Source organism: Brassica rapa, chromosome A08 (assembly GCF_000309985.2).
Source record: "Brassica rapa cultivar Chiifu-401-42 chromosome A08, CAAS_Brap_v3.01, whole genome shotgun sequence".
Lineage (NCBI taxonomy): Eukaryota > Viridiplantae > Streptophyta > Magnoliopsida > Brassicales > Brassicaceae > Brassica > Brassica rapa.
Genome location: NC_024802.2, coordinates 1,804,128 through 1,827,136, shown reverse-complemented (window position 1 = coordinate 1,827,136; position 23,009 = coordinate 1,804,128). Strand labels below are relative to the sequence as shown.

Below are 23,009 nucleotides of genomic sequence, written 5' to 3'. Positions count from 1 at the left end.
GATTATAAATTTAAAGTAAATAATCCGCGCGTAGCGCGGAAAATGGATCTAGTAGAAATAAAAGGAAGCAAAAATGGAGTTTCTGCTTAGAAACAAATACAAAAATGTCACACATTACCAATCTTTGGTGTGATTTCTTTTGTTCTCTGCATAATCTTGAAAACTTAATTAGACACAAATCTTTTTTTTTGATGGTTTGTGTGCGCTATTGAAATATATGACCTGTTTGGTTCGGTTTAGGTAGACATTAAGTTCCATTTGATTAATTTGGTTTCTAATGGTTTAACCACAGCATATACAAAGGGTTAATAAGAATTTAATTAAAGTTTTTGTGCCATTTTTGCAAGTTTATCAAATGTAAAGTTAATAATCTGCAAATACAACAAACCTAAGGTAATATCGCTTTCCATATGTTAAACCTGTAAACTCCAAAAACGACGCCGTTGAGCTTCATTAAACTTTAATGGATTTCTCTTCCTCAAAACGTCCGGCGACAGCTTCGGCGGAGTCAGTACAGTTCCGCCTCCTATGCCCCGCCTCCCGAACCGGCGCCATAATCGGAAAAGGCGGCTCCGTAATCCGCCACCTCCAATCCCTCACCGGCTCCAAAATCCGCGTCATCGACGACATCCCAGTCCCTTCAGAAGAGCGCGTGGTCTTGATCACCACACCAAACGCAACAAAGAAGGACGATTCATCGAACGCCTGCGATCCAGAGAACCCTAGCTCCGACCAGACGAAGCCGCCGGAGACTGCCGCGGCGGATAAGCCCGGCGAGGAAGCGCCGCCGCCGCCGTCGTCTTCGGCTTTGGTTAGGGTTTTGGAGAGGATAGTGTTCGGCGACGACGCCGCGAATGGAGACGGTAGTGAGCTGGACAAAGGAGAGTTCGAGGGTTTGTGTAGGGTTCTTGTGAGAGGCAATCAAGTTGATTACTTGATGAGTCAGGGAGGGATGATGATGCAGAGGATAAGGGATGAGAGTGGAGCTAGCGTTAGGATTGCATCTACTGATCAGATTCCTCCTTGTGCTTTCCCTGGAGACGTTGTGATTCAGGTGATGATTACTTGTAATAGCTAATTCAAAGTTTGAGTCTTTAACTGATTTGGTTATGTTTTTGTGTGTGTGTGTGTGTGTGTGTGTGTGTAAAGATAAATGGGAAGTTTTCGAATGTTAAGAAGGCGCTGTTGATGATTACTAGCTCTCTTCAAGAGAGTGGTGCACCTCCAACATGGGAGGAGTGTTCGTTTCCGCCGCCTGGTTATCCTCCGGATTATCATTCCATGGAGTATCATCAGTGGGATCATCCTCCTAATCCAATGGCTGAAGACGTTGGACCCTTTAACAGGCCACCCATTGTTGAAGAGGAGGTGGCGTTCAGGCTGCTTTGTCCGGCTGATAAAGTTGGAAGCTTGATAGGGAAAGGTGGAGCTGTGGTTCGCGCTTTGCAGAACGAGACTGGTGCGTCGATCAAGGTGTCGGATCCCACTCATGAGACTGAGGAGCGGATCGTTGTGATATCTGCACGAGAGGTAATGTGGTTTTTGCAGCATTGTTTGGATTGGTTTGATTTATTGTGGTTTTAACGTTGTTGTAGAACTTGGAGAGACGGCACTCTCTTGCGCAAGATGCTGTGATGTGTGTGCATAATAGAATCGTTGAGATTGGATTTGAACCTAGCGCGGCAGTTGTTGCTCGGCTTCTTGTGCATTCGCCATTTATAGGACGTTTGTTGGGGAAAGGGGGTCATGTGATAAGTGAAATGAGGAGAGCAACTGGTGCTAGCATCCGAGTCTTTGCAAAAGATCAAGCTACCAAGTATGAATCTCAACATGATGAGATTGTGCAGGTAATCTCAGTATAGGTTCGTTAAGTTTTTTCAACTCGACAGTAACTGACAAAACTTTGCTGCATTGTCAGATCATTGGGAATGTGAAGACTGTTCAAGATGCTTTGTTTCAAATAACAAGTAGGCTTCGGGAAGCGATGTTTCCTGGAAGAATTCCTTTTCCGGGAATGGGTGGTCCACCTCCGCCGTTCATGGGTCCGTATCCAGAACCGCCTCCTCCTTTTGGACCGAGGCCATATCCAGCTTCTCCAGATCGTTACCATTCTCCTGTAGGACCATACCATGGTATTTTCATCAGATCCCAACTCCTGATCAACAGTTGATACATGCATCTATCTCAGCTCTTTATAATGTGTATGATTATACAGAGAGGCATTGTCATGGTCCTGGATTTGACAGGCCACCTTCCCCAATGTCTTGGACTCCACAGGTATGTGAAATCAATCTGTGTATGATAGCTTGGTTACAGCGCAAATGGCTAGTTAATATTTCTTAATTACCAGCCACCTATCGATGGTCATCCCGGTGGTATGGTTCCTGATGTGAACCACGGGTTTGCTTTGAGGAATGAGCCCATTGGCGGGGAGAATCTGCCAATGACAAGCGCAAATGTGGAGATTGTGGTTCCTCAAGCATACCTAGGCCATGTATATGGTGAGAACTGCAGTAACTTGAATTACATCAAGCAGGTACGTTTTAACTCATCAAGAAACTTTCATAGAAGGACGATTGTTTTGAAAGGAATCATCTAAATGTAGTTTGTAAACTGAAACAAAACAGGTAACAGGTGCAAACGTGGTTGTGCATGATCCAAAGGCAGGGACTACAGAGGGACTTGTGGTGGTCTCAGGTACATCAGACCAAGCTCATTTCGCTCAAAGCCTTCTTCATGCTTTCATTCTTTGTGGCCAAAGTTGATTGCTCTCTTTTAAAATTAGAAGAAGAAAACAGTGAGTACTTTAACTAATTGCTGTTACAAAAAAGTTCTCCATCTGTTGTTCTTTATCTATTATCCAAACTAATACAACAATGTGCCTCAAACTCTGTTGTATTATATAATATCAAATTACAGCTGAGCAGTAAACTGTCTATTAACCCTTAATAATCCCACCAAACCGCCTTTGCCGTAATGTTATAGTGGGCTTACGCTGCTCATTCCTTGCCACGATCTTAAGCGGATGAGCTTCTGTGTTGAAAACCCACTCATCTAATGAAATAACCGATGGAGGCGAAAAGAGAAGGTAAAGATACTTGAGAGTCTCAGCTAAGAAGAAGCTTTGCATCTTGTTGTCTTTAGCACCTGTATTGACCTGAAAAATGAAGAAAGAAACGTTGATGATGTAAAGGTTTTTTTGAAATATGGAAATGGGTTTTTGGATAAGAAGAAACTTACATCCTTCAAGCCTACATATCCAGATTCTATACGAGAATTCTTCTCAAATGCTTGGAATATATTCCATCCCCACTCTTGATATGTCTTGTTACCAGTTAACCGCCAGAGGTAGAAGAGTGATTCAACAGTTTCTGGTCTTAGAATGTTCCAAGATGTTCCAACACTCATGTCCTGAAACGATCATGCGTTGTGGGTTTAACCAAGCCAAGCAAGCAAAATAAACCTGTTATTTACCAACCTACCTGTCCTGCATTGAAGAAATAATTCTCTCCAGCGAGTTTCGTTGGTGTTGATTGGTAAAAGTTATAACAAGTCCAGGCAAGCTGCAGTAAAATGGAGGGGAGAGAGAGCAATAAGCAGAAAGCAAAAACTTCACTAAAAGCTCTAAAGAGATTCTAATGTACCTCTTCAGCAAGTGTAAGAAACTTTTTTTCGTCATCAGGACCATAACCTGATGCTCCTAAAGCCAACATCCCAGGAGCAAAGCATGCCAATTCATCCATCTGAATATAACAAGAGAGAAACAATGTCAAACCTGCAAAACACTCTCAGACTCGAAGCGTTGACATTAAGATGATTTTTACCTTATCGATAAAATTATTCCCATTTTTCTCACGTATATATGTAAATGATGAAGGTGTTGATTTGTTGATCAAGCTTAATAAACCTTTCATTGATTTCTCCCACATTTCTCTGATTCATTGCCACGAAAAAAAAACTAAGTCTTTTTCATTTTTGCTAATACAGCATACAGCTTTACTTACCTATAGAGCTTCACTTCTGAGGTTTTGTTCCCTTGCACCCAAACCTTTAGCAGATACTCGTAAAAGCTACAAAAGCAATATATTAGTAACTGTTAGAGAGCAGAGTCAAGGTCAGAGAACCCAAGCCACATCTGGTTGAGGAAATTACCTGTCTCCCATGGCACCGAATGTTGTGGTGGAATAAGATGGATTGCCATTATCAGGATTTATATAAATAGGGAGTAAACCATCCGCAGGGAAGTTCTTATTCAGTTCAGTTATAACCTTCTCTACCTGAGACACACAAGTTACCAAACGAATCAATTAGCAGCAAACTAATGCAGGTATATCTCCTCTTTTACAGTTAGTTAGGGGACATAACAAATATGTATTGTACAAACTCAAAATACTCTCCCATTAGCTAATCTATAAACCACACATGAAAGTAACAGAGACATGTACCTTCTGCTGATATTTTGGGTCCCCTGTCCTCTGGGAAAGGGCAATAAACTCAAGCTGCTCAGTGCCAGAATCTGCAAGGATACTGGCTCCCTAGTACATACAATACTTGTAACAATTAGCTAAAACTGACAGATCAAATGTACTAACTCAATGATACATATCTAAATCTAGCGACACTTGGTACTTACTCCAAAGACACAGATAAGAAATAAAGTATAAGAAACTATAGTGGCGATCAAATCTATAACCATCGCCATACAAGAACAAGAAATGCAGCCTGTGCTATAGGCTTTAAAAGGATCTAGGACTCACCCCAGCCGCCCACGAAGGGTTGTGAGCACTTCCACTCCTCAAGTTGATGATATTGTAAGGTATACCCGTTGGAGTGTTCCATGCAGGTAATAATCTGTCTGCGATATCCTTAGCCTTATCGAGGAAAAGTTTGTCCCCTGAGAGATCATACGTACTGAGAAGTCCCCCTACAACTCTGGAAGAAAATAAAGAGAAAGAACATAAGAAGATGCAAAAAATCAACACCCCACATCTTATATCAACCAAGAACTAGCTAATAAAATCACAAATGGTTCTGACTCTTCCTATGACAGATACAGATAACAACCAAAGTAAACCTGTTAAAGCAACCTTATGGTTGTCTCAAACATACTGGCGTCATAGTCCTTGTCGAAATCCAATGAGGTTGCAACCCACCTGCAAATAAAAGACAATGAGCAAATAAAGATTGGCAAAGATAATAATCATGAAGAGCCTGGAGCTAGATACTCACTCTCTGGCTTTTTGAAACTGCTCATGTAGACCCATTATATAGAGTGTATCTAAAGAATCTATCATAGTTGCTCCGAGGCCACCAAAGCTATCAGTGCCATCTTTTGTCCGAGGCTGACAATAAAGAATGAAATAAATAAAGAACAACTTCAGATTTGTGGGTCCCCAATTGTCACTAGATTATGTAATGAACAACATTTGGATTATAGTAAATTTATACCTGAAGCTCATCTTTTCCCCAAGCATACTTCTCATATGAGCTCCAAGCATGGAGCATTGCCTCTTTTACCTTCTGCCTTCGCTCCATATCAACTGGATTTTGTGGAACATCCTTCTGAATCATCAAAGTTTTACCATTGCCAACACCTTTAAGCTCTTCTAACTAGCACAATATATTACTTAGTTAGCTAAAGAAAGCACTGAAGGCAATAGGATGAGAGGGGAAACATCTATCTTACCATCTGCTCCAACCGTGAAACTTCTTCATTTAACTTATAAACTTCAACCTGAAACAAGACAGAAACTTCGTTAAACCCATCAGAAAGATGATCACAAGAAGAGTCATTCACTTCCTTGAAACAAAAAGTATCATCACTTTTAACATTAGCTACTTTATGCTTATGAATGTCTCTAAGACAGAGAGACTCAGAGCTCTGTCTAGATTCTATGAAGAGACAAGACATACCTCATGTTCTCTGGCGAGATTCATACGATCCCATACCACCATGGAAACAGAGACGAACACGAAGAAGAGCAAAGCCAGACGCTTTGGCCTTCTGAGGTAATACGCTGGATTCAAATATCTCCATATCCCAGAACTAGTTATCGATCTACCTCTCGCCATCTCTCTCACACACACACACTCAGCAGAAGAAACAGAGACGAATTGAGGGATCAGATTCCATGAAACAGAGGAAGAAGAAAGCGTAAAGGTGTCAACTTTCGAATCCTCTGATCGGAGAATGAGTTAGAAGAGATAGAGATGAGCTTCCTTAAAAGAATCCCAGTTATTCTATTATAGATCCGATCAGGTTGACGAAGACGAAGAAAGAATAAAAGAAGAAAACAACAAACACCAGAGAAGAGAATAAACTATTTATTTATTGGTCCCTTAGCTTTCTTTTTTTATTAAATTGAACCTCTTTGGCCCTCTTGGTTTATTTTAGAGGTGTTCAATTTGTTCAATTTTTGCATTTTGATTTATAAAAAAATAATTACACTTATCACAGTAAAATCAAATATATTTTAATTTTTCTGGTTTAAATATAATTTATTTTTATAAAATTAGTTTATATGATTAGAAATCAGATTAATTAAAATATACAATATTTTTTCTGTATTCTAAGTTTTAAATATAATATTTTTCTCTTATTTAATTATTAAAAAAATAATTAGTAAAAGTATTTATTTATTGATCCGTTAGCTTTCTTTATTTATTGTTATCCTGATAAATTAATAAACTGAATCTCTTTGTTACCCCATTGGTTTAGTTCACCGCTCTTTCTTTCTCTAATCGCCGGTGTTCCGGTTCTTCGTCTCTGTTCTCCTTTCTCAAGCGTTGTTCATCGCTTCCAACCTCCCCAAGTTGCCATCTTTCACCGTTGCTCGTCGCGCTTGTTGGGTCTTCCGACATATTCAGTCTCCTGTTCTGTCTTGGTGTTGCTCCCACGAATAGGTACCTCATCCAAACTATTGATCTCAAGTGGGTTCGCGTTTGAAATGGTCTATGTAAGGCTTAAAACGTGCAAAGGTAGAGTCTTTGGTCGGATCTGGTTGATCCAAGTTTAGGTTTTTGGGTTGTTATCACTTAACAAGATGCTACCTTTCTGTTTTCTGTATAGACTTCTTCTTTGCTTTAACCCTTAAGTGTTTAATAATGCAAGTTTGTTTTGGTTTCACGTTAGCAGTCAGGTGAATTGATAAAAAAAAAGCAACCATGGATGATGGTGAACTTCATGGAAGCAATGGTCGGATGCACATTGGAGAAACTCAAGATCCATTGCATCATGTCCACTACGGACACCATGCTTTGCAACACATCCACAACGGAAGCGGCATGGTCGATGACCATGCTGATACTGGTGGTGGTGGTGGGATGAGTGATGGGGTTGATACAGACGTTCCTTCCCACCCTGGGATTATAACTGACAACCGTGGTGAAGTGGTCGACCGTGGTAGTGAACAAGGAGATCAATTGACATTGTCCTTTCAGGGGCAAGTCTACGTTTTCGACAGTGTCTTGCCTGAAAAGGTGATCTAAGTTGCTGCTGAGTTGGTTCTTTGATTCTCTCCTTGCATTTTTTTAATCTGTTTCAACATCTGCTGCAGGTTCAAGCTGTGCTTCTGTTATTGGGTGGACGAGAAGTACCTCAGGCACCCCCTGCAGGCTTAGGAGCATCTCATCAGAACAATAGGGTATTGGTTAGATTTTGCCTTTGTGATTGAACCTGTCCCTATTGTAGTATACTAGAAAGAGTTTGACGTCGAGCTCCCTTTCAGTTAGAACATTTTAACCATAGTATGCATCAGTGCGGTTGCTGATTAATCAATGGGACAGGGTCTACCTGGAACTCCGCAAAGGTGTAGTATGCCACAGAGGTTAGCTTCTTTGGTTAGATTCCGAGAGAAACGAAAAGAGAGGAACTTTGATAAGAAGATTCGGTATACAGTTCGCAAGGAGGTAGCTTTGAGGTACATTCAACAACTTGGTCCACCTATACATTTGTAGAATTTGCACCTTGATTGCTTTCGGTATATGCAGGATGCAGCGCAATAAAGGTCAGTTCACATCTGCCAAGTCCAACAATGGGGAAGCTGCAGCTGATGGATCTAGCTGGGAGTCCAGTCAAACGTGGGCTATAGAAGGTAGCGAGGCTCAGAATCAAGAAATCTCGTAAGTTGATCAATGCTTTTAACTTAAGACTTAACCTGAACTAACTCACTTAGTGTAGAGAGGTTGTGATGAACCAGTATTTGTTTCTTTGCATATCTGACTTTTCTTTTTTTGGAACCTGTAAAGATGTCGGCACTGTGGAATCGGGGAGAAGTCAACTCCAATGATGAGGCGTGGACCTGAAGGGCCAAGAACACTTTGCAACGCATGTGGACTTATGTGGGCAAACAAGGCAAGCTAACACTTGATGCTTAACTGATCAACTCTCTCTCTGTCTTACTCATTTTATAGCTCTTTTGATTCATTGATGTTTCTGTGTAATGACAAGACTTATAATGTTTAGGGTGCTCTTAGAGACTTATCCAGAGGAGCTCCTCAAACATCCCAAAATCTTCAAGTAAATAATGAAGTAAGCAACATGCAGGAGGAGGCAAATCTTGAGGCTGATCAAATGATGGGAACAGTAGCCAATGACATAAGCAACTCACAGTGAGGAAAACACTTTGGCTCTTTGCCATTACACGCAAGAGAAAGATCTCAAACAGAGGCTTGATTATCTCTCGTGTGCTATGTAGCTTTATCATTTCCTTTAAGAGAATCTGATTCGGTTTAGGTTTAACCGGATTTGATCAGTGACAATGTAATAATATAGGTTATAATGCTCTGCGATGTTTGGTTATCTCTTTTTCTGATTCTAAAATGCTTCTTAGTAAAACTGTTGTTTTATTGGTACTAATAACTATACTATGATAGCCTGATGTAATTTTGCAGTCTGTTAAAAGACAACTAACTTTATTTAAGAGCTCACCAAAATAGTGTAAGCGTTGTCCCAATGTGAAGTGAACCATGTTAACTACCAGGACGGGTCTGAACTTTACCACAATAATGAAAGTAGTAAGGTCACCAAAACCTTTTTTCCAACACATGACCCTTTTATTCTCCTCGTCCACCAAGAAACTCATTACCCTCGTCATACCTTGTGTAACTTAAGTGAAATCCACTACTAAGAACACGCTCCACGACAAGTCTTTGGCCTCATCATCAGCCTTGGTATTGGTCACCCATATCTTCATCTCTAATGGTTTATAATGAACAGATTTCTCAAGTAACAAGGAAAGTTTCTCTTCTCTGACAACAAATAGAACCCTGTGGGATAAAACACGACCCACTTCAGAATCATCAAACCTTAACATTTTGAAGCTATCACATGATTTGTTCTTCTTGTTTCCATATCCTAGAAAATACTTATAGTACATGGTGTAACCGTTACAATGTAGCCTTGGTTGGATCCACCTGGTTTGACCAGTACAAGGGTTCCAAACCACCAGTCTATTGTCTTGGGTCGCACATCACAATAAACCTTCACAGTGGAAGATTTCAGATATATTAACATCTTCTGAATCATCTAGGCTCAGAAGCTTTCCTGTAAACGTAATGAACTGATCGTACCTAGTGTGAATTCCCTGGAAATTGAAGATGAATGAATAAACAGATTCATCATTCTTTAAGACCATCTGTGTGTTGCTGCTTTGCCCAAGTGCTGAGGAAGCTGTAACGGATTCAGGAAGTGAAAAAATAGACCGGTTAGAGAAAAAGATCCAAGAGCTTGTCCCTGGAATCCAGCACGTTGACATCGAAGCACACGTTTCCATAGACCAATCTCTATAACCTGTAAAAGTTGCTTGTCAAGGTCTGAGTGCATTATCTTGGCCGCAAGACATGGAGTTATGAGGGACCAACAACAGGTAGCTTTGGATACAACACAATATTATATGTTCCAAGAATGTCAACTTAGAGTTTTTAACGTTCAGACATGTTTGAAATCGAACAACGTCTCGCCATATCTATGTTCCTCCTGACTACAGCTTTCACCACTAGACAATGGTGATAAAATGAATGGGATGCAAAAGCTATAAGCTCTGTAACTCAACAACAGTTTTCACTAAAAATCAAATTGGTATGGAACTAACTGCCTTACACTTAGTGAGAAAAGACCCTTTTATAGATTTGGTTGGCAAAACAATTCCCTCATAATAAATTACACCACAAAAGTTCAGCAAAAGCATGAATACGCCAAATGATTCTTCTTCGAGATATAAGGAGAGATGTAATCAGTAGAAAGACCAGACGTCCCTGAGATCTCTGCCGGAACAAGAACTTGAGGCTTCCCTAAAGCTATCCTTTTCCCAACAGTATTGGCATAAAACAGACCAGGAATGGCTGGCACAAACACATCACTCCTCGAACTTATGTAGAAGTCAATAACATTTTCATACTCTGAGTTCTCTAACTCAAGGTACTTAGACTTCTTCTCTGCCGGCATTATCGCCTCCTGCCATCATATATATAAAAAAGAAAATCAAGATTCACTTCAGAGACTAAAAGAATGAATGATCTCATCTCACACACACACCTTAGTAAACGTTTTAGGGAAGATGTCCTTGAGAATGTTGAGGCTGCTCTCCCACCTAGGCTGAGTCAGGTATATAGTCGTGTCACCATCAAACCCAAGCTTCCTCAAGAACACTGCAATCTCTTGCGCGTTGTAACATGTTTTGGATCCCCCTGCACCTGTCTCACGGCAGTTCTTCTTCTCAAGTATCTCAACCCTCAAGTCTATGGCTATGAACCGACCATTAGATTTCTTCTTGAGCCTCTGGATCATGGCCTCCACCAGTTCATTAACTCCAGGCTGCAGCTCCAAGGAGCCAAACATCGCCAGACAAGAGACAGGGTCTGTCTCACCACCATCCAGAGAAGACTTCCTCAAGTTCACTGAAGGGAAGTAGGTTGTGACTCTGATGTTTCCTTTTGATTTGAAGATGGGGCTGATGTGCTCCTTGATGTAGTCTTCTGCAACTCTGGTGGGGACCTTGACAATGGCGATGTCTCTTAGAGAAACGTGGCTTGGCAGCTTTTTCACAACTTTGATTACGCTTTCGAGGCTTTTGACGAGTTTATCTACATCATAGATGTCTTCAAAGTTCCTGTATAACATTCATCAACCACTAAGAGAAACAAACAAACCATAATGTTTAATGAAAAATACAGAAACTAACTAACATTTCATCACCAGGTTTGCTTCCTCTTATGTCAGGGAGCACAAGCGTTGCTCCAAGATGCTTAGCCACCATCACAGCATCAGTTATCTAAAGAAAGATGATGAAAAAGTTAAAACAACATAGAAACAAAGAAAAGGCAAAAAACTTTTAAAGGATTACCTGAGAGACATGGTACTCAGGACCATTCGTTAAGGAGAATGTAACATAACCCTTTGAAGATACCGCTTCATCTACAACAAAACATTGAAGCAAATCAGATATAAAAAAAACACACAGAAGATTTAAAAATAAAAAAAAACATAAATGGTCTAATACCAGATTCAGATATTGACCAACAAGATTTAAGATCATTGCTATCCTCCATCCAAGGCCCTTTAGTCCCTTCACTTGATCTAACAAGTCCATCTTCCAGAGATACTTTTGATCCATGGAACTCAATATCATGTGCATCTCCTTGAACCTGCAAAAAGCACAAACACACAAAGACAAGCATTTGGAGTTTTTAGCTAAAGGTTGAAACTTTCAGAATCATTCTCTCCAAAGTTTGAGTCTTTAACAACAACGCAACATCCAAACTCGACCCAGAATGAATAAAACTCTAATCAACCCTAAGACTTGTATAAACCAGATCTGACATTAACAGACACATTTGGGTTAAGTACCTGATTAGCATCAAAGTAATCTCTATGAAGCATTTGTCCGAGCATTACGAACATGGTAATGGTGAGGATTCCAGCCACCACTTGTCTCAAATCCACACCCATTGTGTTCTTCTTCTTCTTCTTCTTACACTCTCCCTTCAATTGAGGAGAGATTAGGGACTGGTTTAAAAGGACAAAAGAAAGAAAAAAGAGACAAGATTTCACGAATCTGAGTCCCTTTTGATGATTTTGTCTAAAAGATATTTTGTTTTTTATATAAGTGAGTGTTTAAGTCTTTGCCTTACGCTCTCTCTATCTACAGACCCGTAACACAGCCACCGACACTCTCACCGTTGATTATGGTATTTAAATCAACTAGTTGATTTTGATTAAACCGGACCTGTACCGATTTTGATTTCGGTTAAACCAGAATTGTATCATATCAAAACCAAAACTGTAAACGAAAGCTTATCTTCAACTATTACTTACCAAGTGAGGGGTGTTGAAAAGCAAATTTTGTCAAAATCCATTTGTAATATTTCCTTAATTTTTTATAAATAATTATTATCATCTTGTAAATATATATCTTAATTTACTAATAGAATCTTGCATTTATACTAGCTTTTTATTCGTACTTCCAAAACACGGGATAACTTTTTTTGTACTAGAGAATACAATAAGTTTTTTTTTTTGCATAAGCCACCATGCATTTATCAATTCTGTAGATGTGTTAAAGATGTAGATAGAGTTTAGAAAAATCAAAAACTAGACTGAAAATATTTGACAAAAGCATATATGTCTTCTATTATATGCTCTATTCTATCCATTTATTATATTTCCTTAATTGTCCTAAATAATTAATTATGATCTTGTAAATATATTTCTTAATTTGCTAATAGAATCTTGCATTAATGGTATATAAAATTTGACAATTGACTCGGTGTCTGTAGTAATCAAGTTTGCATTATTTGAGTACAATTAAGTTTTACTCAAAAAATATTTATTTATTGCACCAAATAAATACCAATGAATAGTATACAAAAAAAAGTTAGTCTTTTTTAGAGCTGGGCAAAAAAAAAAAAATTTGAATCCAAAGAACCGAACCGAATCCAGTAATAATGAATCCAAACTGAAATTGGTTAAATATCCTAATGAATTCAAAATTTTGGTATCTAAAGAACCGGATCCGAATCCGACCTGATCCGAAGAATTTTGGTAACTAAATGTATATGAAATAGAAATATATACTTAAATATGTTAATTATTTTTAGATTTAATATATATAAAATATCTAAAGTATGTATGATATTTTGAAATTGTCCAAATACTTAAAAGTATATATAAATAGTCTAAAGTAAATGGCTAAAATAGCTAAATAATACGTAAAATACCAAAAATACTTAAAATATCTAATGATTCTCAATCTAAATATTCAAGACAAACCAATTATATGTTAATTTTAGGTAATTTTTTGCATATATTATTCAAATTTATCAGAAAAATATTATTTTATTTTTAGGTTTTAAAATAATTTAAATGGTTATCCGAACCTGAAGTGAACCCGCAAAGATCTGAAACGAATCAAATATGAAATTTGTAAATACCCGAATGAGTCTAAAATTTTTAATCCCAAAAATCTGAAATCTGAATAGACCCAAACTAAACTTGAATGGGTACTCGAACGCGGAATGCCCTCACCTAGTCTCTCTATTACAAAGTGTAGGTAATTTTGATTAAAATCACAAGTATTAAGAAAGGTATCTTTTGTTTTTAACATTTAATGAAGTAAAAAAAATGACCAATGATAAATTATATTTTTGGTTTAGCTTTTTTTTTCTTTTTTTGTTTAAATATTATTCTATTACATTATTTTGCATTAGGCTTTGAAAACAATTTACATTGTGAAATATTTCTTTTTCAAATCACTTGTATTGAAAAAAGAAGGATATCAGATTTTATTTGTACACCAAATTAAAAATTCGTTATATAAATAGATATTCCACCTTGACCAAAAATAATAATAAATATACCACATTTACTAAAGTATAAATTATATAACATAAAGTATTCCACAAATTGAAAAGGGGAAGATTAGATATGTATACCACATTTACATACAAATATGTATATATAACACAAAAAGTTACAAAATGTGAATGTAAAGTTGAATCATTATAGTTTTTTCTTAACATACAGTGATTCGTTGAAATTTTACAATTATGAATATATTCATTCTAAAACAATCCGACGACACTAAACTTGTATGGCCACATAGATTTAAATCATGTTGTATGCCTCATTTGAATATCCAAATATGTGACCTATCTGTGGATTGTATCTCATTTTAGAGATTAATTTGGACCATTCTATAAATTTGGAATACTCGTATGTTAATAAAAAAAGTATCTACCTTGTGTAAGGTGTCACATATACAAATACACTATACATCTATTCAAGTTAGGCATGACCGCAAATTAAGTACTTATATTTTTCTTTGTCGTACTTGTTACTTGATTTGTCTCTTGTAAGTATTCAAATTTTTTTATTGTACTTGTACTTTATTTAATTAGTCGAATACTTGCATATATTTTAAATACTTACAAATTATTTCTTAATATTTGATATTTATTTAGGCTTAATATTTCAAAACTAAATGTACAAAACTTATAAGTACAGCTGAATGTGGAATAAATATACTTGTTACTCCAACTAGATCATTTCTCCGCGTTACGCGCGGATAATATATTTAAATTTGTTAGATTTATCATTTTTATTTGTATGTGAATTTTTGTATATTAAATTTTATATACTACTTTTTAAATTTGATTCTTTTTTATATTTTTAGTTTGAAGTAAGTATTTCTATTTTATGTAACACAATTACCTCATAAAATATGAAGAATCAAGTCCTAGATTTTAAAGTTATGTAAAAAATATATAATTATATATAGAACATAAATTATCTTAGTTTAAAAGATCGGAATCTCATCTCGAATAAATTCACGAAAAAGAAAAAAAAATACTCCAATAACCTAATTAAAATATAAAACCCTCTTTTTTCTAAAAAAAAAAGCGTACTTAATAATATTTTGTTTACATGTAATAGGTTATTATATAAATACAATTTTCATTTATTTTTTTAAATTAATTATTTTATTTCTATTTATTATATTTTCTCAATTAATTTTTAAAAGTATTTTAAAATTATGTGACTTATTCTATTTTTATAATATTTTGTCAGTTTCTCGTATTTTTTGTGTTTCACGCAGATTTTTTATTGTAAATTACATTCTTATTTTCAGAATTATTTTTATGCTATTGAATTATTTTAAAAAAATCATACTCTTTACAATTAGGTTATTAGTTATTTTTAGAATGGTATTTTTTGTTTGAGATATTTTTCAATTGTGGCTAAAAACTATATGCTTTAAATTTTTCTTTTAAGAGTAGTTAAATAATATGGTGTGCTGTATGTTTTGAGTTCGATGTATATTTTAATTGAATTTGTTTTTCTGTTGACGTATTTTTTGTGGAATTATTGTTATTTTCATCTTAAAACAAAAGAAATATATTGGTCCGAAAAATATTTTCATATTAGTATAGGTTGTCTTATTAACTTTTCATTATTTTGTTGTAAATAAAACATGATGAGAACTTTTGTAATTTGATTTATTAAAAGTTACCTGTTAAAGATAATTATGTGTGCAGAGCCAAATAAATTATAAAATTCTCTATTAACTTTTCTATACTATCACCTCTGTATACTTTATAACATTTAATTTATGCACTTACCTCTTTAAGTATTTAGAATGCACATTTGGTTAATTTACTATGATGTTTCCATTTATGAATAAAATTTGTGTTTAAAAAAAAATATAATACTGTTATATCATCTCAGCTACATCATTCACAATTTCCATATTGTAAAATATGTATATATCTCTGACAAAATAATTTTCTTGTACTTTATCTTGCCGCAGAGAACCATATAAAACTCTCTGAATTACACATCTGAATTGATCTTGGGTCTTAACACGGAGAGCAAAGCAAACCTGCAATTTCACAAAAAAGTGCAGATGTTCCCTTCATGACTTGGAACAAATTAGAAGCAGTAAGGTAGTACACATCATTTTGTTCTCAGATCAATCATATCACAAATGAATTATAGAAGATGTAAGCTTGGTTTTTGATCAGAAAGTACAAATCATTTTGTCCTTTTCAAATATATATATATATATATATATGTATATATCTTTTAAAATTTATAGAAGTAATTGATCTGAATGTATACTCAATTACTTCTATATTTGAGTTAATATATAAATTTAAATTTTTCGCTACGCTCAGGATGTAAGCTTCCTTAAATATTTGATTTGATTTTGTTTTAGTAGATTGGTTATATATTATGTTTGAACAATTATTTTGATGAATTATTTACTTGTATATGCTCTTTAAATATTATATATTTGTTGTTAATATATAAATTTAAACTTTCCGCTACGCTTTGGATATAAGCTTCCTCAAATATTTGAGTTGACTTTGTTTTAAATTGGTTATATATTATGTTTGAGCAATTATTTTTATGAATTATTTACTTATATATGCTCTATAATATTGAGAATCAAAGGTGTTGACTAATTTGTATAATACCATGCATAGTTATGATTCTTTGAAGAAAACAGTATTTTTTTATTAAGAGAGTAATTAATTTATTTTATATGCTCTTTTTTATTTCATATCGAATTAGTGTGTATTGCTGTAACTTTTCAGCTATATACTTTAATCTCCATTATTACATCTCTTGCTTAATTATAATATATAAAAAAACTACATCTGTTTATTGTAATATATTGTTTTTTTATCGTAGCTATATAATTTTAACTGCCACAAATATGCTTTTTAGTATTTGTTAACCATATTTTTGGGTTCGTATTGTTAACCAAATACTAAACAAACTACATCTGTTCTGGTTAACAAAAAAGTTTTATATCAACATAAATACTAAAATTACCATGTGTACCAATTGTACTTGAACAAACGAAACCAGAACTGATTAATTAAGAAGTTGAAAGACAATGACTTATTCAGTAAATTGTAAATACTTGGGAACTGGAAATGGAATTGGGAAACTTTTGGCCAGCTTCATTGTCTCCATAGTTGGAGTGATCAGGATCTTTTATAGTTTCTTAAGATCTGGACCTTGTCTCCATAGTTGGAGTGATCAAGATCCTTTATAGTTTCTTCGTGTTGACCAGCGGAACAGTTTGCGGAGGAATCGGTTTGGACACTTCTGAACAGCCTTCGATGGTTGCAGCAGCATCACACCTGTTGGTGTTATCTGGACCAATGTTGTTTACAATTGGGTTTGAGTCCAGAGAGAGATTAGCAGCCCCTCATCATATGGATGGTCCTCACCACCCTACCAACAAAGCTTGTTTGAGTCTAGTATTAGGAGATGTAAAAACAAAACTCAAAGCAAACAAACTAAACCATTGATTATATATATGATATCATCTCATTCATAGATTAATGTTTATAGATTAAAGAAACACTATCCTGCACATCTCGTCTCGAAAATAAACTAAGATTCTCATGTCATCCAGACAGTGATTCATCCTAGATTCAGAGTGTTTTATTATGCACTGATAGTCCATCAGTGTTTCTTCTCTTGCAGACCATTGTACTTCCAGATCAAGAAACTCAGACAAAACAATTCCTTCTACTACGGGTGCCTTAACTCCTATGCTTGATCCATTCGTTTCCTTTATGGCTCTACCTTCTCCTGCATATAAAATCGTTTCATAAATTCTCCTGCTTTACAATAGCAAACAGAATGGGAGTATTTATCAGCAAAAACATTGCATGAATGATGAGATTTGATGTTTTCACCTATCCATCTAAATTAAGAGAGCTGAGAAACCGTTTGTAGAGGGAAGTGGATAAAAGCTTGACTGGATCAGGAGGACTATAGCTGATCTGTTGTTGCTTGCCCCTGAAAACGCAGAAGACTCGATCTCTCGCAGAAGCATTTCTTTACAGTTCTGGCAACAGAGGTAAGGAGCAGAAGCATAATTAAGTTGATTGAAATGCACTCCTAAACCATCACGCCTTGATAGACCAGAAGTGGTGAAGTGAATATCGAACGTCACGGCAACGACTCTGTCTTCACGCAATGATGGCAGGTGAGACACGGTGGATTGATTTCAGATCGGATGAAGAGATCGTGATTGATGCCCATCGTGCAATCGATCAAAGGTACCACCCAAAACAATAGCACCGAACGAATCCGCCGTGGTAATCTTCGAAGCTTCCACTCCTCGCACCTCGTCTTCCCCATGACCTCGCGGCGACGGCCTCTCAGAACTCTACCGAGATCGATGTGACCAGTAATGTTCATTTGCGGTTGGTTGTAGTAAACTCAAGATGTTTCCTTCGTTTATCTGCATAACCCTGTTTTGTTTTCTTGTCTCTGTCCTGACAGAGGAATTATGAAGCTCAAAGGGTATTAAAGGAGAACATGGGAAATAAGGAGATGTAGATCTCTTTGTAACTTATCGTGATTCTCCTTCTCTTGTTTCTTTTTTTTTTTGTCTGAAACGCCTATAACCCATTTCTCATGTGTTCGCCATCTTACAACTACGAAAAACAAAATTCCAATTTCCAAAATCATAAATCCAGAAATAGGATTTCTAAGAGAACCACACAAAAGTCGACTACATAATAAGAGTTCACATGCCTAAAGTTTTTTAAAAAAGTGACTTTTGGGTATGGTAAAGGTTTTGTAGAGAAGGAGAGAAGAAAGGAAGAGGAATCAATGAGCTGACTTTTGAATAGAAAATCAAAAGTTGAGAATAGATTTTGCAGAAAAACTGAGAAGAAAGAGAAAGGAATCGATTTTGCCGAATGTTAATGTGTTGACCTAATGACATGTCATAAAACTTGTGTTTGATTGGTCAAATATATTAGCCTACGTGGACAGGCTAGAAACACTCCATATTCACCTTTTAGTATAGGATAAATGTTTAGTCCGTTCAAGTAATATGATTAAGTGAGTGTACATGATTCATATGAAATAAGTACATATTACATTAAATACCTAAAACAAAATTTTATTTTATTTTATTACAATATAATTAGTAAAACAAATATTTCAATGAGTAACACATATTTTTAGGGTAATACATATTTTCAGATTGAGTAACAAGTAATGAAGTAAGTAACAAACCAAATATCATACAATAGTGAAATTTGATATGTGACTTATACTTGCAAGTAATAAGATTTTCAGATTTATTACTTGTCTTTTCAAATCAGTACGAATCAAATAGCGAGTATAAACCAATTAATTTCCTAGGCCTGATAAAGGGAAAAATGGACACTTTATTTTCCTACTTTAATATTCAAGTATTAGTTGCGAAGAATTGTCCTCCAACTAAAAATTGACTGAGCAAAATTGAGAATAAAATAGTCAACCATTAACTCATTAACAGAAAACTAACGGTTTCCGTCATCTTTTTAACGATCAACAATTCTAATAATAGTTTTGTGCAGTAAATGATTTGTTAAGGAATAAATATTTACATACAATACTTCAGTTTTTATTTTCCGATTGTAGATACTTGAGAAATTAAAAACACCAATCCATTAAAAAACACAAAATGAAATTTTTTCTCAAATTAGATAAAATAAATATACAAGATTTGTACCTTCAGAATGAGATTTTTGAGTTTTTTACAATGACATATAAAACAATACAAAATAATTAATGTTGCATCTTATTACTGATGTACATCATGTTTATAAAATCGTCTCTAGATGATTTCGTTTGGTTTAGGCAATCATATGTTGTACATTGGATCTCAAATTTAGACAATTATATGTAATTATCTTTACTTTAGATAATCATATGTTGTGCATGAGCAATACAATGCAAATGTAATTATCTTATATTATTTTATGTGTCTTTAGATTAGATATCTTTTATAATGGTTTTATATAACTTGAGAATCTTTTTAATTAAGATTTATTTTAAAAATCTAGAGGTGATTTTATAACATAAAGTACATCAACAAGCAATATATCGTAACTATAGTTATTTTGTATTGTTTTACATGCCATTGTATAAACTAAAACATCTCAAAAATCTCCTTCTAAAGGTAAATATATCGTTTATTGGTCATATCTAACTTAACATTTTTTTAAATTATGATTTCTTAAAAGAGTTTAGTGTTCAAGACTTTAAATCTTATTAAGAACATAACAAAAATAATGAGTTTTAATTTCTCAATTATTTGCAATAGGTAAATTAAATACTCAAGTATTGTATTCGCATATTTATTCTTCAACTAATGGTTGACTACGGAAAAATTATGATTTAAATAGTCAATTGTTAAAATTTGACGAAAACTGTTAATTTTTGGTTAATCAGTTAACAATTGACTATGTCATTCTTAATTTTGTGCCTGCAACTGTTAGTTGAGAAATATGCGGATCGAAAATACTTAGGAAATAAAATGCTCAATATCAATAATCTTTGTTCAAAAAAAAAGCTACTAATAATCTCTTTATGGATTTTAGTGGTTGATTATATTATTTGATTAATGCCTAATGGGCTTAGTACAAGTGAAAGGATTGCTATTAATAGGGCACAAGAACCAGTCTATATATATCTACCTATTTTCCAGAAACAGAAGGATCGGGACGAAGTAAGATAAAAGGAAGATCGGAGGAGATGGCATCGAGCGCGGCGGTTCCGTTCTGGAGAGCGGCGGGGATGACTTATATAACGTACTCGAACATTTGTGCGAATCTGGTCAGGAATTGTCTGAAGGAGCCTTTCAAAGAAGAAGCCCTAAGTCGCGAGAAGGTTCACTTCTCTATCTCCAAATGGGCTGATGGAAAGCCTGAGAAACCAAGTATGTCTCTTTTCTTTCTAGTTGAATCATGTTGTGATGAGTATATCTGCAATTTTATCTCCGATTACAAAGTTTTAAAACATTCATGTTGATCTGATCACATGCTGTCTGATCAAATTCAATATTTTGTTTGAATTTCTCAATTTCATTTGAGAAGCGAAAACATGAAAAAGATTATAGTAAAAAGAAATTGCGGATATCTTGCATTTTAGATTGAAGCTTGAATGAAAGTTATGCTTTGTTTTTATTTGAGACAATGGTTTTGTCAGTTTTGTACACATTTATGTCCTATCTGAAAATGTATCGTTTCACAAGTTCTTTATTTTTCTAGTGACTATGATTTTGTTATTTATATTTGTAATTCAACAAATCGATCTGCAAATGTATCAGCTTTACCAGCTCTGTATTAGTCTATCCATCATTCTCACATGTTTGCTTTTTCTTGACAGTTTTGCGTTCAGACACACCTGGAGTTTGAAATTTTTAACGTTTAAGGTTAATAACGGTGCGGGAGCAAGAAACTGTTGTGTTACCTCTGCAACAAAGATGATTTTTTTCTATCTACTTTGAGATTGTTAGCAATGGCAATGAAGGTTGAGTGAGATACCCTCATTCCTATCTTAATAATCAAAGGACAATTCTTTATGTTTATCCTTTTGTTTTGCGTCCAAAACTCTTTGCATTTTTTAAAAATAAAAATTCCTACTCTTCTTATAGCTAAAAGGCAAGTTGATGAATGTGACAGAACCGTTAAAAGAGCGTAGGACTCAGCACATGAGAGTTTAACCAATACACTCTCGTCATAAGTTAATAGAAAAAGGTGTTACTGAACCAAAAGCACGCATATATGTTTTGTTTTGTCCAAGAATATAATCATACGTTATATATACTAATTCATACCATTAAGATTTTATTTGATTTACCAGAAACAAAGAAAGAAAAATTATTTAATTAGAAAGAAAAAAAATTACAATTGTTCCAAAAAAACAATTGAGCTTTGGCATATAATCTCAAAAAACATTTAAAACGGGGATGATTCACAACGTTAATAATGCACTACTGTAATGGATTTTCCCAAAATGTTCGTTTTTATTTAACTATAATGCACCTACCAAGACTGGAATGCTATAATAATAGTTCAAGTAAATATTTTATAGAGAAACGATTTGCTTAGGATGTTAATCTCTTCAAAAAAAAATTTTATTTAGAGTTTGCAAAATTCTATATTTGAAATTTAAAAAGAAAATTTCATGTTTACCATTTTCATGGTACTATTATTCATTTTTACACCGTTAAATGGACATTTTCAAATCAAATTTTAATTAAGTGGCAAAATAGTCTTATACCCTTGCTTACTCTATATATAATACATAATTAGTTAAAATAAATAAAAAGGTAAAAAATGATGATTAAAAAATTATGTTTTCAAATCATACTTTTATTAAATTCGAATTTTTTTATAAATTTATTTTTTCGAATTTTTTATTTATTTTGTTATTCAAAATTTATTTTTGAAAATAAAACATTATGTTTGAAACTATTTTTTAATTTTTTAAGTATATATTTATATATTTATTAGAATCATAAATTTCACATTCCAAAAACTATATCATACCTTACCTCATCTTTCAACTCTAAACTCTAAGTTTAGATTAGTTAACGATAGGGTTAGGGCATAAATGTCTTTTACCCTTCATTAAAAATGATGGTAAAAGTGATTAGTGTAAACATGAAAAGTGGTACTATGAATGTGATATTTGTGACAATTTCTCAAATTTAAATGTGTTCTTAGAAAAACTTTAACTTTAGTTTCAAAATTATTTGTATTTTATACCTTAGTCCTTTTATTTGATAAAATCAATTTAAATTCATAAAACTTTTATAAATAACTAGCACATGTATAAAAATATTACAGCAATATTAATTAATTTTATTAAATATACAATTTTAAATATTAATATTAAACTAGAAGCAAAATAACACATTATGTCATAAAATTATTTATGTAATGCATATATGATCAAAATCAAATACTGCAAGTAAAAATGACTCTTTATTTTTACTTATATAATACTATTATATTTTGGAATATACTGTTAGTAAAGTTAAATTTGAATAATAACTAAAGGATAATATTTCGGGAGTAGTGTGCACCAAAATTGATAAATTCAAGGGGAAATTTCATGTTTACAACTTTTATGATATCACTTTTCATTTTTATCACCACTAAAGAAACATTTTCAAAAATACATTTTTCATTAAGTGACAAAA

General features: G+C 34.4%; 5 protein-coding genes and 1 long non-coding RNA gene across 8 annotated transcripts; 3 read left to right on the top strand and 3 right to left on the bottom strand.

Annotated features, from left to right (window-relative positions):
- The first annotated feature begins 423 nt into the window (after window positions 1-423).
- On the top strand, window positions 424-2,923 carry LOC103832837 (KH domain-containing protein HEN4). The gene is made up of 7 exons (XM_009108929.3): window positions 424-1,054; window positions 1,150-1,530; window positions 1,596-1,847; window positions 1,919-2,132; window positions 2,216-2,277; window positions 2,351-2,536; window positions 2,628-2,923. The coding sequence occupies exons 1-7, from the start codon at window positions 464-466 to the stop codon at window positions 2,763-2,765; spliced, it is 1,824 nt and encodes a 607-aa protein (XP_009107177.1). The 5' UTR covers window positions 424-463; the 3' UTR covers window positions 2,766-2,923.
- Window positions 2,789-6,292, bottom strand: LOC103832838 (mannosyl-oligosaccharide 1,2-alpha-mannosidase MNS1). Its single transcript, XM_009108930.3, has 14 exons — window positions 5,914-6,292; window positions 5,687-5,734; window positions 5,449-5,610; window positions 5,230-5,342; window positions 5,088-5,153; window positions 4,758-4,932; window positions 4,446-4,535; window positions 4,153-4,277; window positions 4,005-4,070; window positions 3,825-3,933; window positions 3,645-3,743; window positions 3,483-3,563; window positions 3,241-3,411; window positions 2,789-3,157 (listed from the first exon to the last, which is right to left on the bottom strand). Exons 1-14 carry the CDS (start codon window positions 6,070-6,072, stop codon window positions 2,939-2,941), a joined length of 1,683 nt encoding a protein of 560 aa, XP_009107178.1. The 5' UTR covers window positions 6,073-6,292; the 3' UTR covers window positions 2,789-2,938.
- Window positions 6,293-6,522: 230 nt separating this feature from the next.
- Window positions 6,523-8,929, top strand: LOC103832836 (GATA transcription factor 28). 3 transcript variants are annotated; one of them, XM_009108928.3, is made up of 7 exons: window positions 6,523-6,903; window positions 7,136-7,479; window positions 7,557-7,643; window positions 7,786-7,919; window positions 7,990-8,121; window positions 8,248-8,353; window positions 8,465-8,921. In XM_009108928.3, exons 2-7 carry the CDS (start codon window positions 7,165-7,167, stop codon window positions 8,612-8,614), a joined length of 924 nt encoding a protein of 307 aa, XP_009107176.1. In that variant the 5' UTR covers window positions 6,523-6,903; window positions 7,136-7,164; the 3' UTR covers window positions 8,615-8,921. The 3 variants fall into 3 exon arrangements, with proteins under 3 accessions (XP_009107176.1, XP_018509396.1, XP_009107175.1); XM_018653880.2 differs by having other exon boundaries at window positions 7,133-7,479; window positions 7,557-7,649; XM_009108927.3 differs by having other exon boundaries at window positions 6,625-6,903; window positions 7,557-7,649; window positions 8,465-8,929.
- Window positions 8,930-10,018: 1,089 nt separating this feature from the next.
- On the bottom strand, window positions 10,019-12,151 carry LOC103832835 (protein MANNAN SYNTHESIS-RELATED 2-like). The gene is made up of 6 exons (XM_009108925.2): window positions 11,846-12,151; window positions 11,499-11,643; window positions 11,343-11,413; window positions 11,185-11,270; window positions 10,535-11,108; window positions 10,019-10,453 (listed from the first exon to the last, which is right to left on the bottom strand). Exons 1-6 carry the CDS (start codon window positions 11,945-11,947, stop codon window positions 10,175-10,177), a joined length of 1,257 nt encoding a protein of 418 aa, XP_009107173.1. The 5' UTR covers window positions 11,948-12,151; the 3' UTR covers window positions 10,019-10,174.
- A 2,940-nt stretch (window positions 12,152-15,091) lies between these two features.
- On the bottom strand, window positions 15,092-18,313 carry LOC117127144. Its single transcript, XR_004449947.1, has 2 exons — window positions 17,713-18,313; window positions 15,092-17,605 (listed from the first exon to the last, which is right to left on the bottom strand). It is a non-coding gene; the product is annotated as an uncharacterized LOC117127144 (long non-coding RNA).
- A 2,173-nt stretch (window positions 18,314-20,486) lies between these two features.
- On the top strand, window positions 20,487-21,454 carry LOC103832834 (ATP synthase subunit epsilon, mitochondrial). The gene is made up of 2 exons (XM_009108924.3): window positions 20,487-20,738; window positions 21,188-21,454. Exons 1-2 carry the CDS (start codon window positions 20,555-20,557, stop codon window positions 21,214-21,216), a joined length of 213 nt encoding a protein of 70 aa, XP_009107172.1. The 5' UTR covers window positions 20,487-20,554; the 3' UTR covers window positions 21,217-21,454.
- The last annotated feature ends 1,555 nt before the right edge of the window (window positions 21,455-23,009 follow it).

What these genes read in the sequence shown, in the direction of transcription:
- LOC103832837 (XM_009108929.3), top strand. Translation starts at nt 464, where the DNA reads ATGGATTTCTCTTCCTCAAAACGTCCGGCGACAGCTTCGGCGGAGTCA. An exon ending in TTGTGATATCTGCACGAGAG is followed by an intron (nt 1,531 to 1,595) that starts GTAATGTGGTTT and finishes ACGTTGTTGTAG; the next exon opens with AACTTGGAGAGACGGCACTC. An exon ending in ACTTGAATTACATCAAGCAG is followed by an intron (nt 2,537 to 2,627) that starts GTACGTTTTAAC and finishes GAAACAAAACAG; the next exon opens with GTAACAGGTGCAAACGTGGT.
- LOC103832838 (XM_009108930.3), bottom strand. Translation starts at nt 6,072, where the DNA reads ATGGCGAGAGGTAGATCGATAACTAGTTCTGGGATATGGAGATATTTG. An exon ending in GGGGAAAAGATGAGCTTCAG is followed by an intron (nt 5,343 to 5,448) that starts GTATAAATTTAC and finishes CTTTATTGTCAG; the next exon opens with CCTCGGACAAAAGATGGCAC. An exon ending in ACCCAAAATATCAGCAGAAG is followed by an intron (nt 4,278 to 4,445) that starts GTACATGTCTCT and finishes TGTGTGTCTCAG; the next exon opens with GTAGAGAAGGTTATAACTGA.
- LOC103832836 (XM_009108927.3), top strand. Translation starts at nt 7,165, where the DNA reads ATGGATGATGGTGAACTTCATGGAAGCAATGGTCGGATGCACATTGGA. An exon ending in GCTCAGAATCAAGAAATCTC is followed by an intron (nt 8,122 to 8,247) that starts GTAAGTTGATCA and finishes GAACCTGTAAAG; the next exon opens with ATGTCGGCACTGTGGAATCG. An exon ending in GACTTATGTGGGCAAACAAG is followed by an intron (nt 8,354 to 8,464) that starts GCAAGCTAACAC and finishes TATAATGTTTAG; the next exon opens with GGTGCTCTTAGAGACTTATC.
- LOC103832835 (XM_009108925.2), bottom strand. Translation starts at nt 11,947, where the DNA reads ATGGGTGTGGATTTGAGACAAGTGGTGGCTGGAATCCTCACCATTACC. An exon ending in TTGGTCAATATCTGAATCTG is followed by an intron (nt 11,414 to 11,498) that starts GTATTAGACCAT and finishes GTTTTGTTGTAG; the next exon opens with ATGAAGCGGTATCTTCAAAG. An exon ending in CTGAGTACCATGTCTCTCAG is followed by an intron (nt 11,271 to 11,342) that starts GTAATCCTTTAA and finishes ATCTTTCTTTAG; the next exon opens with ATAACTGATGCTGTGATGGT.
- LOC103832834 (XM_009108924.3), top strand. Translation starts at nt 20,555, where the DNA reads ATGGCATCGAGCGCGGCGGTTCCGTTCTGGAGAGCGGCGGGGATGACT. An exon ending in TGGAAAGCCTGAGAAACCAA is followed by an intron (nt 20,739 to 21,187) that starts GTATGTCTCTTT and finishes TTTTCTTGACAG; the next exon opens with TTTTGCGTTCAGACACACCT.